Source organism: Heterodontus francisci, chromosome 8 (genome assembly GCF_036365525.1).
Source record: "Heterodontus francisci isolate sHetFra1 chromosome 8, sHetFra1.hap1, whole genome shotgun sequence".
Lineage (NCBI taxonomy): Eukaryota > Metazoa > Chordata > Chondrichthyes > Heterodontiformes > Heterodontidae > Heterodontus > Heterodontus francisci.
The window spans coordinates 24184584-24201692 of NC_090378.1; the positions used below are offsets into that span (position 1 = coordinate 24184584).

At 40.8% G+C, this 17109-nt stretch overlaps 1 protein-coding gene across 2 annotated transcripts in view; it reads left to right on the top strand.

Moving 5' to 3' along the window:
- fnbp1l (formin binding protein 1-like) overlaps window positions 1–17109 on the top strand; it is a 200478-nt gene that overhangs the window by 93894 nt on the left and 89475 nt on the right. For both annotated transcript variants that reach the window (XM_068036809.1, XM_068036810.1), the window contains exon 2: window positions 6380–6495. In XM_068036809.1, coding sequence (XP_067892910.1) covers window positions 6380–6495 — 116 coding nt within the window. The remainder of the gene's footprint in view (window positions 1–6379; window positions 6496–17109) is intronic.

Here is a 17109-nt window from a genome sequence, read left to right on the forward strand (position 1 = left end):
AGAGAAGCTGGGTTGGCCCCATCTGGCTGTTCTGCACCACCCATGTTCACCTTGAGCCTGAAGCGTGTTAAACCCAAGTGCAAGTGTGCACAATTAGTCCATCAATGATCTTAAATACCATTTTGGGAATAAGTGTAAAAACCTTTCTCAAATTTTTAGACCATTTATTATTAAATGCTTGCCAGTTTCCCTATTTAAACGTGTAATCTGTATTTTTTTTGGTTTGAAGTATGGGGGAAATAATTCTAAATCAAAATGTTGAAGGTGCAAGCTTCTTCGCAATGTGCTTCAATGTAACACATTGTCCTTTATAGTTTGTTACAACCGAGGCGGGAGGTGTGCACTATTTATTCTAGTCCTACTTCTCCACAGATCACAACATATATTTAAATTTTCCCACTTACTGATACGGTCAATCATATACTCTGTTTTCCCCAGAATAAACACACCAACCAGATTTCTTTATAATGAACTGATAGTTTTGTTGTTTAATTTAGTTTAGAGATACAGCACTGAAGCAGGCCCTTCGGCCCACTGAGTCTGTGCCGACCAACAACCACCCATTTATACTAATCCTACACTAATTCCGTATTCCTACCACATCCCCACCCTGTCCCTATATTTCCCTACCACCTACCTAGTTTATTAAACAAGTCTTAACCAATAATGAAGTAAAACATGCACACACACATTGAAATATTAAAGCCCCTTATTTATCTTAGCCCACACTGAGACGTACACCAGTTAACTGGAAAATTAAAAGGAATTGTTATTTATAGCGCTGTTACAAAGAAAACAAAAAAAAAACACTTAGCCAGAATACTTGTCCTTGGTTTTGGTTTGGTGGCCAAATGCGTATAGACGGCTGTCACTGGGATCTTCTTGGAACAGTTCTTTCCAGGCGATGTTGGAGATCAGTTTGGGTAGGCTTTCCAAGAATTGCAGCTACAGAGGCTTCAGATAGGTCTTACATCAGAAATCCGCAACAAGGTTTCAGTTCCCACACATTCGATATGCAGGGTTTCTTCAAATACAGTTGGAACTACGAAACTGACACACTGGACATGCAGGATTTCTTTTCATGAGAGAGAGAGATGAACTGGGATGTCTTCTGACAGGCAAAAACCAACTGTCATTTTTAATTCAAACTGAAACTAAAAATAGTCCAGAAGTCAAGCCTCTTGACCGATATAAATCTTGACCTGTCACTTCTATGTAAACATCTCCCCAAGTCAAAAACAACCCCCTACTGGATGATTATCCACAGACACGTGCCTTCCAGTAAAACTTGTTTACAAGCCAAATCCAGGAACCTTCTGGTGACTTCTTTTATTTAAAAAAAACCCCACAAAATTCAGCATCTCCAAGATTCCAGATGAATCAATGTTCATAATTCAACTACAAGTCCTTAAAACATAGTTTACAAAAAAAAGCAGTCTTGAAACAGCTTACAGTATTCTAGTCAGTCTAAGATTCCTGACTTGCATTTTACCACTGTGAACATCTTGTCTAGAAACCTTAGAAAGTACTTTTGTGGTCATCCTTTTGTTATGTGGTTTAAAAAATTCGATATTTTTTGTTCTAGTATAATAACTTGATTATTTTGTGAACCACATTTTTGATATTTTTTCTGAATCTGAAGGAATTATTTCAATGTAAGTTGTTCTCAAATGACATTCTGATCGTATTACCTACTGAAGTCCAAGTAAATTGCATGGTGGCATAAAGAGGAAGTAATTAAATTCATTGCTTCCTGTTCCACATCATAATTGCAAATAAAATGCTCGAGACAGTGTTCACTATTAAATGGGGACACAATGTTTTGTTTATGACCAAAGCACCAAGCCTTAATTTTTCCACACAACAATTAGCACGAACTGACATTGTGCTGTTGTGCGTGATCAGCATAAGAGGTTGACACTTTTAAGGACATGTACATAAGCAGCTTTTTAAGCTAGAATATCTAGTGATAACCAAAGCTTAGATTTAGTTGCAGTATTTTCTGGCACAGTGCTTCTAATGAGTTTTATGTTTTGTACTGCAGAAGACTCACCATCTCCTTCAGGGATCATGACATTTTGTGTAATGGGGATGGAGCTGTGTACTTAAAGATGTTTAAATTGAAACTGTATGGAGTGATATGTTCAGGTTATTTGGTTTAGCAAGTTGAGGTTTATGCCATCTAAAAAAACTATTGTAATATTCAGAAGCAAATAATATTTAGTTTGGATGCCTTCATTTGTCTATTGACAGAAGTTTAATCTAAAAATTGTTGTTTGGTAGTACAGAACTTGAGTATTGCTGAAAACATTTTGTCTAAGCTTTTCGTCGTGCACTCATCAGAACAATTTCCAAGAATACCAATGTAAGGAAAAGCAACAAATATATACTGTATGAGAAGAGAGTGCTGATTGGTTGACAAGTGGACTCTGGTAGAGGTGTTGCCATGGAGAATGCACCAGTTTATGGTGACTAACTGTTCAAGCTTTGTTTGAAATTTAAACCAGGTATCTTGAATCTAGTCAAGGCATTGCCCTGTGGAATGAACCAGCGAATGGCTGTCACTTATTTTGTTTAGCTGAATCAGGCGCAATGTGTGTACATGTTCTTTCTGCCTGCAAAGAACAGGGACCTGTGTATTAATATATGTAGCTTCCAGTACTAGCCCGACTGACTATCTTAAATTGGTTGTCAGAGTAATTCTTAGCACACTGAGGATTATTCAGCAAATGTTGTCCAATCGTGGAATCACATCTAATGTTGGACACTGTTCTGAATTTTGCAAACACGTGCTGGTTGGTATGGTCTGTACCTTGCACATTGTGAACAGCAGAAGGGACATGTTATTTGATATGATCCGCCAGTCTTAGGGACTTATGGCCTGTATACCAGCATCACACTGGCATTGAAATTAATATATCACATTACTCATTTGTGTGAAAGGTAGAACATCTTTTTGGCTTGACGGCAGCATCCTGTTAGTGGTGAACGCACGTGTTGCTACTGCATTGTGGCAGCGTGAAACCGCATGTTGCATTCTCCATGGCAACACCTCTATCAATCAGAATCCACTCGCCAACCAATCAGCACTCTTCTCATACAGTATAAATTTGTTGCTTTCCCTTACATTGGTATTCTTGAGAATTGTCCTGATGAGTGCAAGATGAAAAACTTCGACAAAATGTCTCTATTTTCAGCAGTACTAAAAATTGTAGCTTTGTAACTTTATGGGTAATCTAAATAATGCATGTTATTTTCAAATCTCTCCATAAACTCCAACTCTGACCCAATATAGAATACATTGCACTTCCTGAGATTTTATTGTGGTGCCCTGGCCAATATTTATCTCTAAATAAACAAAACGGAAACAAATTATCTGGTCATTATCATATTGCTGTTTGGAGCTAAATTAGCTGCCATATTTCCTGCGTTACAATGGTGACTACAATTCAGACTATATAAATGCAAATCTTTCTTGATATTCTCAAGGTTTTTTTGTTTGCACATTTTCAACTTTCCTGTTAATTTTGATTTTTCAGTAGGCTGGTGGATGGGTGATTGGTAAGAACTTTTTAACGCTATGGTTTCTACAACATATTAGGAAAAAAATGTTCATGATTCATATTGAAGTAAGTTTTTACATCTTAGTTATGTGAAGTCTGTTACTCTGGTAAATGGGAATACTTACAAGGGATGCTGGGAAATTCAGTTTGTACTTACTGAGAGAAATGTCACAAGTGTATCTACAGGTCTATATCTTTGACCCAGTAGAAGAGCATAAACATTGGCTAATCCAGTCCAGCAAAACATAAACTTTATGCACCCAGGCCAGGGGTCAGCAACCTTTTTTTTTTACCCAAAGAGCTTTTTAAAAAAAACTTGCCAAAAATTGGGAGCTGCAAGACAAAATTTTAGCATTTTGAAACCAAATACTTGGCAAATTGCCAAGTGCCTGTGGTAGAATGCATAATTTGCATATATAATAAATAAAATACACATTGAATAATGTATCAATAAAAAAAATTCAAAATTAAGACCTAACTCTGAATTACTGTGTTTCTGGCATTTTGCTTACTATAATCTTGTTATAGTAAAGTCATCTTTAAAACAAGTTATGACAAGATGCATAGAATTCAGACCATTTTTTCAGCTATTGAATAATATAGCTTCTAAAAGCACATTCAGCATAATTTGTTGTCTCAGCTTTATTAGAAACAATAATGGTCTCAACCATAAAACCTGTTCCTCGAACCCAAGACATTGTGTAACCCTGTGAACAAATTTATTTGGAGCACAATGATTTTTTGTTTAAACAATCATTTGAAACTGTAAAGTGTGGCATAATTAGCTTTTTATCCCCACAATAAAAACATAGCTCTTAATTTGACTTAATTTGTTAAAGACTTCTTTCATGTTAATGCGATCCAACTGCAAAAGGTTGGGAGCTGCAAATGAGATGTTTAAAGAGCTGCATGCGACTCCAGAGCCGCAGCTTGGAGACCCCTGTCCTAGGTACTGCTAACTGTATTGTGGGGTTTACTATTTCTGGAATCTTGTACTGATACAAAAAGTGAATAATATTCATCAGGTAATCTTGGAGAAAGATGGTGCATGCTTATTGATTCGTGTGGTATGAGTGTCTAAACTTAAAATGTGCTCCTGATTGCTCCACACAAAGTACTTTATAAAAAAAAAAATTTCTCTGCCTCGCATATCTTCTATGGCCATAGCAAAGTTGTGTGTATGTGGTGCCTGTCCTGGCAGGCCTTTGCCACCTTTCAGATTGGAAAATCCACATTCTCCCATTTTTTTTGCATGATATTTACATTGTTGAGCAAAGTAATTGAGGATGTAAGACTGTTACTCTCAGGGAAAAACATTTTTCTTTTGAAATCGAATTTTGAATTTGAATCGAAGTTTAGTTTTATTTTGATGTAGCTTTCAGGATGGATTATAATTCAAACAGCTTTCACAGTGTTGTGTTTTTCCAATTTCTAATCCTGCCTCCCATTTAGAACCATAGAAAAATTACGGCACAGTAGGAGGCCATTCAGCCCGTCGTGTCCATGCCAGCTGAAAAACTAGCCGCCCAGTCTGTGCTGACCATAAACCACCCATTTATACTAATCCTACATTAATCCCATATTCCTACCACATCCCCTCAATTCTCCTACCTACACTAGGGGCAATTTACAATGGCCAATTTACCTATCAACCTGCAAGTCTTTGGCTGTGGGAGGAAACCGGAGCACCCGGTGGAAACCCACGCGGTCACAGGGAGAACTTGCAAACTCCGCACAGGCAGTACCCAGAATCGAACCCAGGTCGCTGGAGCTGTGAGGCTGCGGTGCTAGCCACTGTGCCGCCCTAATGTTTAAAAAAAAAACTGTTGAGTTTGATAAATAATGACCTTTTTAATGACTTTTTTTTTAAAAAAAAACATTTCTTGATGCTGGTTTTATTGGAGAGCTAGACTTTGTAATGGTCTCTATTGGTGAAACAGTTTTGATTTTTGATTGCCATGATGATCAAGAGTTAACTTTGAGTCAAAAGTCTGTTTTACTCTAGTTGATCTTGACTAAAAAGCCAAGACACACATGTGTGTGTTAACCCAGTATAAAACTGACCATTGCCCTTAAGGGTTTGTTGGTTAGTCTACTAAATGTTTGCAAATTGTAAATAAGTAGCACAAACGTTATTTGTAATGATAGTGTACAAGTTTTGAAAGAAATTTGATAGCCGTGTTTTTATCCATTCCTGCCTATTGCTTTGTTACTTAGAGCAAAAGTGGTGTACAATTTGTCACCACTTAGCAGAAGATAGGATATTTTAGAAACCTTACATTGACTTTGCTAGTGAGAAGTGTGAATAATGTTAAATGTGCACTTGTTGCTTCTTTGCTTCATGTGTTAACAGAATTGCATCCCAGTACTTTTAACATGTGCCACTTTGTTCCACAAACATTTGTATTACTTCAAATATCTGCTTACAATTTTTTAATGCATTTTTAAGAAGCATAAATCTCTCAAATTTTTATGGTAGTATTAACTGAAGAGAAAATCCCACAGAAGAGTTGTCAGTAAGAGGGTTGTTTTGTCCATTCATTGTGTTTTAATATATTGGAATGCGACCAACAATTTATCTTTAATGGATGATATCAATCAGAGTAACGAATGAACATTCACCGCGAGCTTGCAGGTTTGATTAAATTATATAAATAGTGCAATGTTATGAGTCCTTTTCCTGGTCATTCAAAATCTGAATTTTTGCTTCAATTCATTGTTTTTTTTTTAAGTTCATGTTTGGTAAAGCTAAGAGCATATATGACTCTGATCTGTTTATTATGTGACAACTAATACCCATCTCCTTTTTCTTTTAGGATCAATTTGACAATATAGAGAAACACACACAGTGGGGAATTGACTTCTTGGAAAGATATAGTAAATTTGTGAAAGAGAGACTAGACATAGAACAAAGCTATGCAAAACAGTTAAGGTAAGACTGTGCTTAGAAGCCAAATAATTTTGTTATCCTTGGCCATGTAGACCAAAATATTTCTAAAGTAGCCTTCATATGCATTTGGAGTTGTAGTTTTAGTATTTTCAAAGATCAATTTTTAGTTTTAAAATATTTTCTTTTGATCCGTAGAGATCTATTTGATATTTGGCTGTTATGTGCTTTCTTTGTACAGTTTTCCATTAAACCTTTTCAGAAATAAATTTTATAGGCCTTGAACAGCAAACCAAAAGTGTATAATAAAACTAGGGGAAAAAAAAGTCATACCAAAAAGGTAGATCCATTAGATACACTATTTCCTTATGAAAGTTTCAGCTTTGACCAAGAAAGCAAAGTATTCAGGTTTGACATTGAAGTTAAGTAGATGGGAACACATTATGATTTGTGTCTGGAGAGCTGGTTAGACTGGTAGCTGGTAAGAAAGGGGACTTCTTATAGCTCTGCAGAAATGTGAACGATTGATGCAGGATAGACTGATGCTGTTCTAGACGGCCTTTGTGGAGTTGCAAAACTTGACATTAAGCCTAAAGAAGAGCTTTAGGAAGAATATAAAGCAGGAAATCCAGGGGAAATGGATGATGTGTGCACTGAGGGGTAGGTTGGGTGTTCACCCAGATTGGAGCACAAAATAGAAGTTTCCTGACTGCTATTCCCACACAGAGCTAATGACAAAGTTCCTGCACCTGTAAGTATTTTGCAGGGAGAGTAAGGTAGAATGGAGTCCTGGTCCAGAAGATGGGAGAAGTGTTTAAATGCCTTTGCACAGAATCCCAGAAACCATCGCCCCACAATGTGAGATTCATGGTCTGTGCCGTAGAAATTAGTTTGGAGAAAAGACCACTTGGATGTTGAAAAACAATAAATCTCCCACAGCGTTTTCATTGGCAATGTACTATAGGATTAGATTATAGGCTATTAAAAGACAGGAGAAGAGGGGGATGTGATTCAGTGCTGATATAGAATTCTCCTGCTCGACACTTTCCCACATCTGAGGATGTAAATATCCATTGCCTTTGGAAAAGTAGTGGTAAAACTGGCAATTTATTCTGTCTGTCTTGGAATTTGAGGAACCCAAAGTGATTGTGGGAGGGATGGGGCTGATTTAAGTTTCCTGAAGATGTGTGGGAATGTTAACAAAGAACCCCTAAAAAAAGATAACTGTAGATGAGGAAGCAGATTCATTTTCATCTTTGTACCTTTTTTAACCAATGTTGCACTCACCAAATTCTTAATGCTGGAGAAAATAATACTAAAATTCCATGAAAATTTTAGGAATCCTTCAATGAACCTTGATAGCTGGGAGGCTTGTTTTTTTATTTAATTTTAATTTTTTATTTTATTTAGAGATACAGCACTGAAACAGGCCCTTCGGCCCACCGAGTCTGTGCCGACCATCAACCACCCATTTATACTAAGCCTATATTAATCCCATATTCCTAACACATCCCCACCTTCCCTCAATTCTCCTACCACCTACCTATACTAGGGGCAATTTATAATGGCCAGTTTACCTATCAACCTGCAAGGTCTTTGGCTGTGGGAGGAAACTGGAGCACCCGGCGAAAACCCACGCGGTCACAGGGAGAACTTGCAAACTCCGCACAGATAGTACCCAGAATCGAACCCGGGTCGCTGGAGCTGTGAGGCTGCGGTGCTAACCACTGCGCCACTGTGCCGCCTGCACAGTGTTGGAAAAGGGGTTATTATTGAACCAATGCAAGTTTTTAACTTTCTATATTTTGGCCTTATTTCAGACTAGTATAACATACATTAATCATATCTCAAAATCAAGAAATCATATCCATCATTTTTTAAAAATCAAGTTAGTATAGCTTTGAGAACTCTTGGAGATATGCATATGTGTAATACTTCTACCAACTATTAATTAATTAGGAGAGCGAAGAGGGGACATGAAAAAACATTGGCGGGCAAGGTAAAGGAAAATCCTAAGGCATTTTATAAGTATATTAAGGGCAAAAGGATAACCAGGGAAAGAGTAGGGCCTATTAAGGACGAAAGTGGCAATCTGTGTGTGGAGCCGGAGGATATAGGTGAGGTTTTAAATGATTGATTACTTTTCATCTGTTTTCACTGTGGAGAATGACGATGTAGGTGTAGAGATCAGGGAGGGGGATTGCGTTATACTTGAACATATTAACATTGAAAGGGAGGAAATATTAGATGTTTTAGCGGGCTTAAAAGTGGATAAATCCCCAGGCCCAGATGAGATGTATCCCAGGCTGTTGTGAGGCAAGGAAGGTGATAGGGGCTCTAACACAAATTTTCAAATCCTCTCTGGCCACAGGAGAGGTGCCAGAGGACTGGAGGACAGTGATTGTGGTACCATTATTCAAGAAGGGTAGCAGGGATAGACCAGGTAATTACAGGCTGGTGAGTCTAACATCAGTGGTTGGGAAACTATTGGAAAAGATTCTGAGGGACAGGAACAATGTCCACTTGGAGAGGCAGGGAATAATCAGGGATAGTCAGCATGGCTTTGTCGGGGGGAGAGCGTGTCTAACTAACTTGATTGAATTTTTCGAGGAGGTGACTAGATGTGTAGATGAGGGTAAAGCAGTTGATGTAGTCTACATGGACTTCAGTAAGGCTTTTGATAAGGTCCCACATGGGAGATTGGTTAAGAAGGTAAGAGCCCATGGGATCCAGGGAAATTTGGTAAATTGGATCCAAAATTGGCTTAGTGGCAGGAAACAGAGGGTAATGGTCGAGGGTTGATTTTGCAAGTGGAAGCCTGTGACCAGTGGTGTACTACAGGGATCAGTGCTGGGACCCTTGCTGTTTGTAGTGTACATTAATGATTTAGACGTGAGTATAGGAGGTATGATAAATAAATTCACAGATGACACAAAAATTGATGGTGTCTTAAATAGTGAGGAGGAAAGCCTTAGATTACAGGACGATATAGATGGGCTGGTAAGATGGGCGGAGCTGTGGCAAATAGAATTTAATCTTGAGAAGTGTGAGGTGATGCATTTTGGAAGGACTAACAAGGCAATGTAATATACAATGGTTGGTAGGACCCTAAGAAGTACAGAATGTCAGAAGGACCTTGGTGTACTTGTCCATAGATCACTGAAGGCAGCAGCACAGGTAGGTAAGGTGGTTAGGAAGGTATATGGGATACTTGCCTTTAGCCAAGGCATAGAGTATAAGAGCAGGGAGGTTATGATGCAGCCGTATAAAATGCTAGTTAGGCCACAGCTGGAGTATTGTGTACAGTTCTGGGCATCATACTGTAGGAAGGATGTGATTGCACTGGAGAGGATGCAGAGGAGATTCACCAGGATGTTGCCTGGGCTGGAGCATTTCAGCTATGAAGAGAGATTGAAAAGGTTAGGGTTGTTTTCCGTAGAACAGAGAAGGCTGAGGGGGGAACATGATTGAGGTATACAAAATTATGAGGGGCAATGATAGCTTAGATAGGAAGAGACTTTTTCCCTTAACGGAGGGGTTAATAACCAGGAGGGATAGATTTAAGGTAAGGGGCAGGAGGTTTAGGGGGATTTGAGGAAAAAAATTTTCACCCAGAGGGTGGTTGAAATCTGGAATACACTGCCTGAAGAGGTGGTAGAGGCAGGAACCCTCACAACGTTTAGTTTAGTTTAGAGATACAGCACTGAAACAGGCCCTTCGGCCCACCAAGTCTGTGCCGACCATCAACCACCCATTTATACTAATCCTACACTAATTCCATATCCCTGCCACATCCCCACCTGTCCCTATATTTTCCCTACCACCTACCTATACTAGGGGCAATTTATAATGGCCAATTTACCTATCAACCTGCAAGTCTTTTGGCATGTGGGAGGAAACCAGAGCACCCGGAGGAAACCCACGCAGACACAGGGAGAACTTGCAAACTCCACACAGGCAGTACCCAGGATTGAACCCGGGTCGCTGGAGCTGTGAGGCTGCGGTGCTAACCACTGCGCCACCGTGCCGCCCCGAAGTATTTAGATGAGCACTTGAAATGCCATAGCATGCAAGGCTACAGGCCAAGTGCTGGAAAATGGGACTAGAATAGTTAGGTGCTTGATGGCCGGCACAGACACGAGGGGCCGAAGGGCCTGTTTCTGTGCTGTATAACTCTATGACTCTATAACTATTCCCTTCTGTGTTTTGACCCTGTGAGCAATCACTTCACAAGGAGGCAGCCCATCAGATGGATTCATCTAGCCACGTCATAGGGTCCCAAAGTGTACTTATTCTGATTCAGTTAGTACTTAGTACTTTTGACATTTCTGATTCAACAACAAGAGCAAAGCCAACCACTTGCAATTATTGTGGTCAAGATCCTAAGATGCGTCACAGAGGTGTGTTAAAGACGGAAAACAGCCGAAGGAGTTTTAAAGTGGGCCTTGATGGAAGAAAACTACTGGCACAGATTGTAGGTTTTGGGCAAAAGATGCAGGAGGAATATGAGGAAGCATTTATTTTACACAGCAGGTGGTAATGACCTGGAACTCGCTGCGCACAAGGGTGTTGGAAATGGAGGCTTCAAGAGGAAGTTGGATGGCCACCTGAGAGATGTAGACATGTCGGGCTAAGGGGATCAAGCCAGGGAGTGGGACTGACTGCATTGCTCTGTGAAGAGCTGGCATGGAATTGATGGGCCGAATGGCTGCTTTCTGTGTAGTAAATGCCTCCAAGGCTATTACTGGCAATTTAATGAGGATAATGCTGCATATGTTGCAATCATTCCCAGTGATCTAGGTAAGCTTAATTCGCTGATCCTTTGAACATGCCAATCACCTTTATGTTCCTGCCATGAATTGAATACCTTCTGTTGCTAGGCTGACTAATTTGGCTGCAAGCACACCCTGATGCATTCGAATGAATCATTTATTCAAAAGAGTAGGATAGTGGGCTTGGAATTTTCTAGTGATTTAGTATCTCCCATTATTTCCTTTTGTTGCCATTCTGCAATAGCTGTGGAATATCAGATGTTCTGTTACGTATGTAATTTTTGTCAAAGAATGGTCTTCTGTACTTTTATCCCAACATTCTTGTCTTCCCTTGTGGAGAAAGACTGCTTGACGCTTTGGAAAGAGGAGCAATGTTGGTATTGAAAGGGTTAACAGCTACTACACAAGGGCTCAAGAACACGTCATCAGGTTTATAAGAATGGGTAGAACCTTTTTTTAATAACTGAAACATCTCTCAGAGGAAAAATCCATTGTGATTAACTTCCTTTTGAGTTTTAAAATCGTTAATTTACTGAAAAGGATGGGAATAAGGATATCCGGCAACAAATCAAAATGTAAATTATTTTAATTATCAGAATTAAGACAAGGCACACGTGTACTTTGGAATGTTCATTCTATAGCTAGAGATATTACATGAAGGAATACTTGTATCATTAGTGCCAGAAATCTCACAAGACGATGCTGGTGATGGATTGTTTCTGTCAATAGCAGCAACTTCCATTTAAAGATTGCCTTTTTATGTAGAAAAGTGGCCCAAGGTGCTTCACAGGAGTAGAGGCTAAAAAAGGATACTGTGGGGGAAAGAAAGAGATTAGCAGTGGTCACCACAAACTTAACCAAAGTTATTGACTTTTAAGCAAGGCCTCAAAGGAGGGAAAGGAGAGGCATAGGCGTTTATTGAGGAAATTCCAGGCCATGGAGCCTAGCAGGCTTGAATGCTTGTCCGCCAATAGTTGGGCAAAGGAAGAGGGTGATGTGTAATGACTTGGGAGTCAGCCGCATGGAGTTTGTGGGTTGTACCGCTGATGGAGGTTGCAGCGATAAGGAGGGGTGAGGCCATGGAGAGATTTTTTTAAAAATTCTTTCATGGGATGTGAGTGTCACTGGCAAGGCCAGCATTTGTTGTCCATCCCCAATGGCCGAAAAGCACAAGGATGAGTGTTTAAAATTTGTACTGTTAGGGGACTGGGAGTCAGTGTTGTTTATTAGGACTGGGGTGATGGTGAGTGAAACTTTGCGCAAAATAGAATATGGCCAGAAGAATTTTGGACGAGCTGAAGTATATTCGAGGGTGGAGGACGGGAAGCCAGCTAAGGGTGTTGATTTAAATGTTTATAGGTGGCAGTGGCATGGATGAGGGTTTCAGAAGTAGATGGATTGAGGTAGGAACAGAGGCAACAAATGTTATGGAAGTGGAAGTTTATGGTCTTTGTGATGCAGAGGAAATCAGCAGAAGAGGTGGGGAGAAAGTTGAGTCTGCACAGTGCTGCTGAGTTCTCAGGAGGGATCAAAAGTGGCACCCTTAGACAAAAGTTGGATGAAAGGAGGAGTTGGTTTTGTACATGGGGTGTATTAAGATATCCTGTTGTGACTTGGTTGTTTTCCTCCTGGAGACTGTTGCTTTGACACTAATTTTCCCCCTCTAAGAAGGGAACACTAATTTTATGTGAATTTCAGTAGGGTTAAGTATAAATACTGTTAAAGTAACCTTCATGCTTGACCTAATAGTCCAATCTGCAGCACAGTAAGGATGATAAACTCAAGCCTGGCCCATTGCTATGGTGGCACATGTTGGCTGTGTAAAGCATGGTCATAGCACACAGCTCCCTCACAGTCAATTCATCAAACTGTTCGATCTGTGCACTTTTTAATCAGCCCAAACTACAAAAGCTTTTGGGGACGGTAATAATGTCTTTTATCGCTTGTTTTGGATAATATCAGTGTTATGAATGTTGTTTGATGGCAAACGTTTAGAGTTAAACCTGTTTCTCAGTAGTTCTATAAATGATAAATTGAAAATGGAAGAGAATAGAATTATTGAGATATTTCCAAGGCTGCATCTAGATTACTGCTGGCAAGTGAATAGTTGCTTAGTACCAGAATAGTTAGTGCCTGTAGATGCAGCCTTCTGCAACTAAATTGGGCTTTGTTTTTTTTGGTTCAAAGAGAAACTGACTTGAATTCGAATGTGGGTAAAAAAGATACTTGCCTGGACTTTGCAGTTATCATAATGGCAAAACTGTTGGAGCTCACCATCATTACTGACAGCAACTTCTGGCACTGCACATGTGCAGTTAAATGTGGAATTCTGGAAGTTGCTGTCAGTAGTGCCCTGCTCCTCCACAGGGTGCATTGCTGCAGTCTTTGCAGATGCAATCAACACAGTTTTAATGATTGATGTGAACTTCAACTTTTTATGCACTATTCTCACTGTAAAAACCATTGAAAATATTGTGTCTTGTTGAATATTGTCTTAAGGCGTTGTCCCGCTCTCCTTTTAAATCTGCGGTCATTTGCCCCTCTCCTCAAAAAAAACCCTTGATTCCACCATCCTTCCAAACTAGCGTCCCATCCCCAACTTCCATTTCCTCTCAAGCTCTTGAACATGTTGTCACCTCCGAAATCGATGCCCATCTTGTCCATGTTTGAATACCTCCTGTCAGGTTTCAGTCTTTGCCACAGTACCGAAATGACTTTTAGAGTCATAAAGGACATCCTGTGTGATTGTGACAAAGGTAAGCAATTACTCCTCACCCTTCTTGACCTGTCTATGGCCTTTGACACCATGGATCACACCTCCTTCTCCAACGTTTCTCTGCTGGACTGCTCCCATCTGGTTCCATGCTGATCTTCCTGCTGCTGCACCATTATCTCTGGTGTGCCCCCTCCCCTCAACAAGGATCAATCCTTGGCCCCCTGGTATTTCTCATCTATGTGCTGCGCCTCGTCGACGACGTCATCCGAAAGCACAGCATTAGTTTTCACATGTATGCTGACAGCACCCAGCTCTATCTCACCATCTTCTCCACTTTTGCTAAATTATCAGACTGTTTATCCGACATCCAGTCCTGGATGAGCAGAAACTTCCTCCAGTTAAATATTGGGAAGACTGAAGCCATTGTTTTCAGTCCCTGTTCCAAACTCCAGTCTACCGACTCTATCCTTCTCCCAGGCAACAATCTGACACTAAACCAAGCTGTATGAACCCTTGGTGTCATATTTGACCCGAGGATGTGCGTCTGACCACACATTCATGCCATCACTGACTACCTATTTCCACCTCTAATATCACCGTGAACAACAGATGCCCCTCTATGTTGCTTTCATTGATCTCACCAAAGCCTTTGACCTCGTCAGCAGAAGTGGTCTCTTCAGACTACTAAAAAAGATTGGATGCCCACCAAAGCTACTAAGTATCATCACCTCATTCCATGACAATATGAAAGGCACAATTCAGCATAGCGGTGCCTCATCAGACCCCTTTCCAATCAGGGCTGTGTTCTTGCACCTACACTGTTTGGGATCATCTTCTCCTTGCTGCTCTCACATGCATTTAAGTCCTCAGAAGAAGGAATTTTGCTCCATACAAGATCAGGTGGTAGGTTGCTCAACCTTGTCTAAAAGCGAAGACCAAAGTACGGAAAGTCCTCATCAGGGAACTCCTCTTTGCTGACGATGCTGCATTAACATCTCACACTGAAGAGTGTCTGCAGAGACTCATCGACAGGTTTGCGGCTGCCTGCAATGAATTTGGCCTAAACATCAGCCTCAAGAAAACGAACATCATGGGACAGGACGTCAGAAATGCCCCATCTATCAATATCGGCGACCACACTCTCGAAGTGGTTCAAGAGTTCACCTACCTAGGCTCAACTATCACCAGTAATCTGTCTCTCGATGCAGAATTAAACAAGCGCATGGGAAAGGCTTCCACTGCTATGTCCAGACTGGCCAAGCGAGTGTGGGAAAATGGCGCACTGACACAGAACACAAAAGTCCGCGTGTATCAAGCCTGTGTCATCAGTACCTTGCTCTACGGCAGCGAGGCCTGGACAACGTACGTCAGCCAAGAGCGACGTCTCAATTTATTCCATCTTCGCTGCCTCCGGAGAATCCTTGGCATCAGGTGGCAGGACTGTACTGCCAACACAGAAGTCCTCGAGGCGGCCCACATCCCCAGCATATACACCCTACTAAGCCAGCGGCGCCTGAGAGGGCTTGGCCATGTGAGCCGCATGGAAGATGGCAGGATCCCCAAGGACACATTGTACAGCGAGCTCGTCACTGGTATCAGACCCACCGGCCGTCCAAGTCTCCGCTTTAAAGAGGTCTGCAAACGCGACATGAAGTCCTGTGACATTGATCACAAGTCATGGGAGTTAGTTGCCAGCGATCGCCAGAGCTGGCGGGCAGCCATAAAGGCGGGGCTAAAGTGTGGCGAGTCGAAGAGACTTAGCAGTTGGCAGTAAAAAAGAAAGAAGTGCAAGGAGAGAACTAACTGTGTAACAGCACTGACAACCAATTTTATCTGCAGCACCTGTGGAAGAGTCTGTCACTCTAGAATTGGCCTTTATAGCCACTCCAGGCGCTGCTGCACAAACCACTGACCACCTGCAGGCGCTTACCCATTGTCTCTCGAGACGAGGAGGCCAAAGAGAGAAAGAGATCACCTAATTTCACCCCTATCTCAGCACATCTGCAGCTGAAACCCACAGTCATGCCTTTGTTACCTCTAGGCTTGACTATTCCAAATCATTCCTGGCTGGCGCCTCACATTCTACCCTCAGTATAATTGCGGTCATCCAAAACTCTGCCTGTGTCTTAACTCGCACCAAGCTCTCTGACCTACATTGACTCCCAGTTAAGCAATGTCTTGATTTTAAAATTCTCATCCTGTCTTCAAATCCTTCCATGGTTTCACCCCTCTCAATCGCTGTAATCCTCAGCCCCACAATCTTCAGATATCTTCACTCGTGTAATTCTGCGTTCTTGAGCTTCCCTGATTTTAATAACTCCACCATTGGTGGCCGCATCTTCAGTTGCCAAGGTCCTAAGCTCTGGAATTCCCTCCCTACTCCTCTCTACCTCTCTGACATTTCTTTGAAACCTACTCTTTGACCAAGCCTTTGGGCATCTGACATAATATCTCCTATATGGCTCGGTATCACTTTTAAAATAATACATCTGTGAACTGCCACGGGGCGTTTTATCACGTTAGAATGAGGTGTAACTGAGTATTTAATGATGTGCTGAACAATTTCTTGGCCCTGAAAAACTAACTTTATAAGTGTGGAGTGTCATTCCCCTCAGAATAACATGCGAAACTTCCATGAGTTTTAATTCTTTTAATCTTCTTTAAATTTTGATATTTCAACTTCTGTCTCAATCCCATGCGTATGTCTCAATCTTTATTTCACTTTTCTGTTAAATGATGACAAAATGAACTACAATCCATGCTTTTTATTTCCTGATTTGCTGTCTGCGATAATTCTTCAATCTCGTTGGCTAATCACTGTTGCTGGATGCCATAGATCCCCTATAGATGGCACCAGATTCAAAGCCACATCAGAATAGAGGAAATTGGTGCTCTGGTGCTGGCGAAATCTTTGTGGGCAGCTTTGTCGAGGTCACTGGTGAGTGTCATCCTGTCAACGTTGACCACAAAACCTCGGCCATTAAATTTTGTAGAGAGAAAAGTAAAGGATCCAAATAAGAATTCCCAGAAAGGGATACTGTTTTGAACGTTCAGTTAATCTTGATTGATTCAAGTAGCAAAGGTTTGGGTGAATTCATTAAACAATCAACCATTTGAGAACTAATCATTTCAACCACCTCATTTCTATAATGATTAAGTATCAAAAAATGT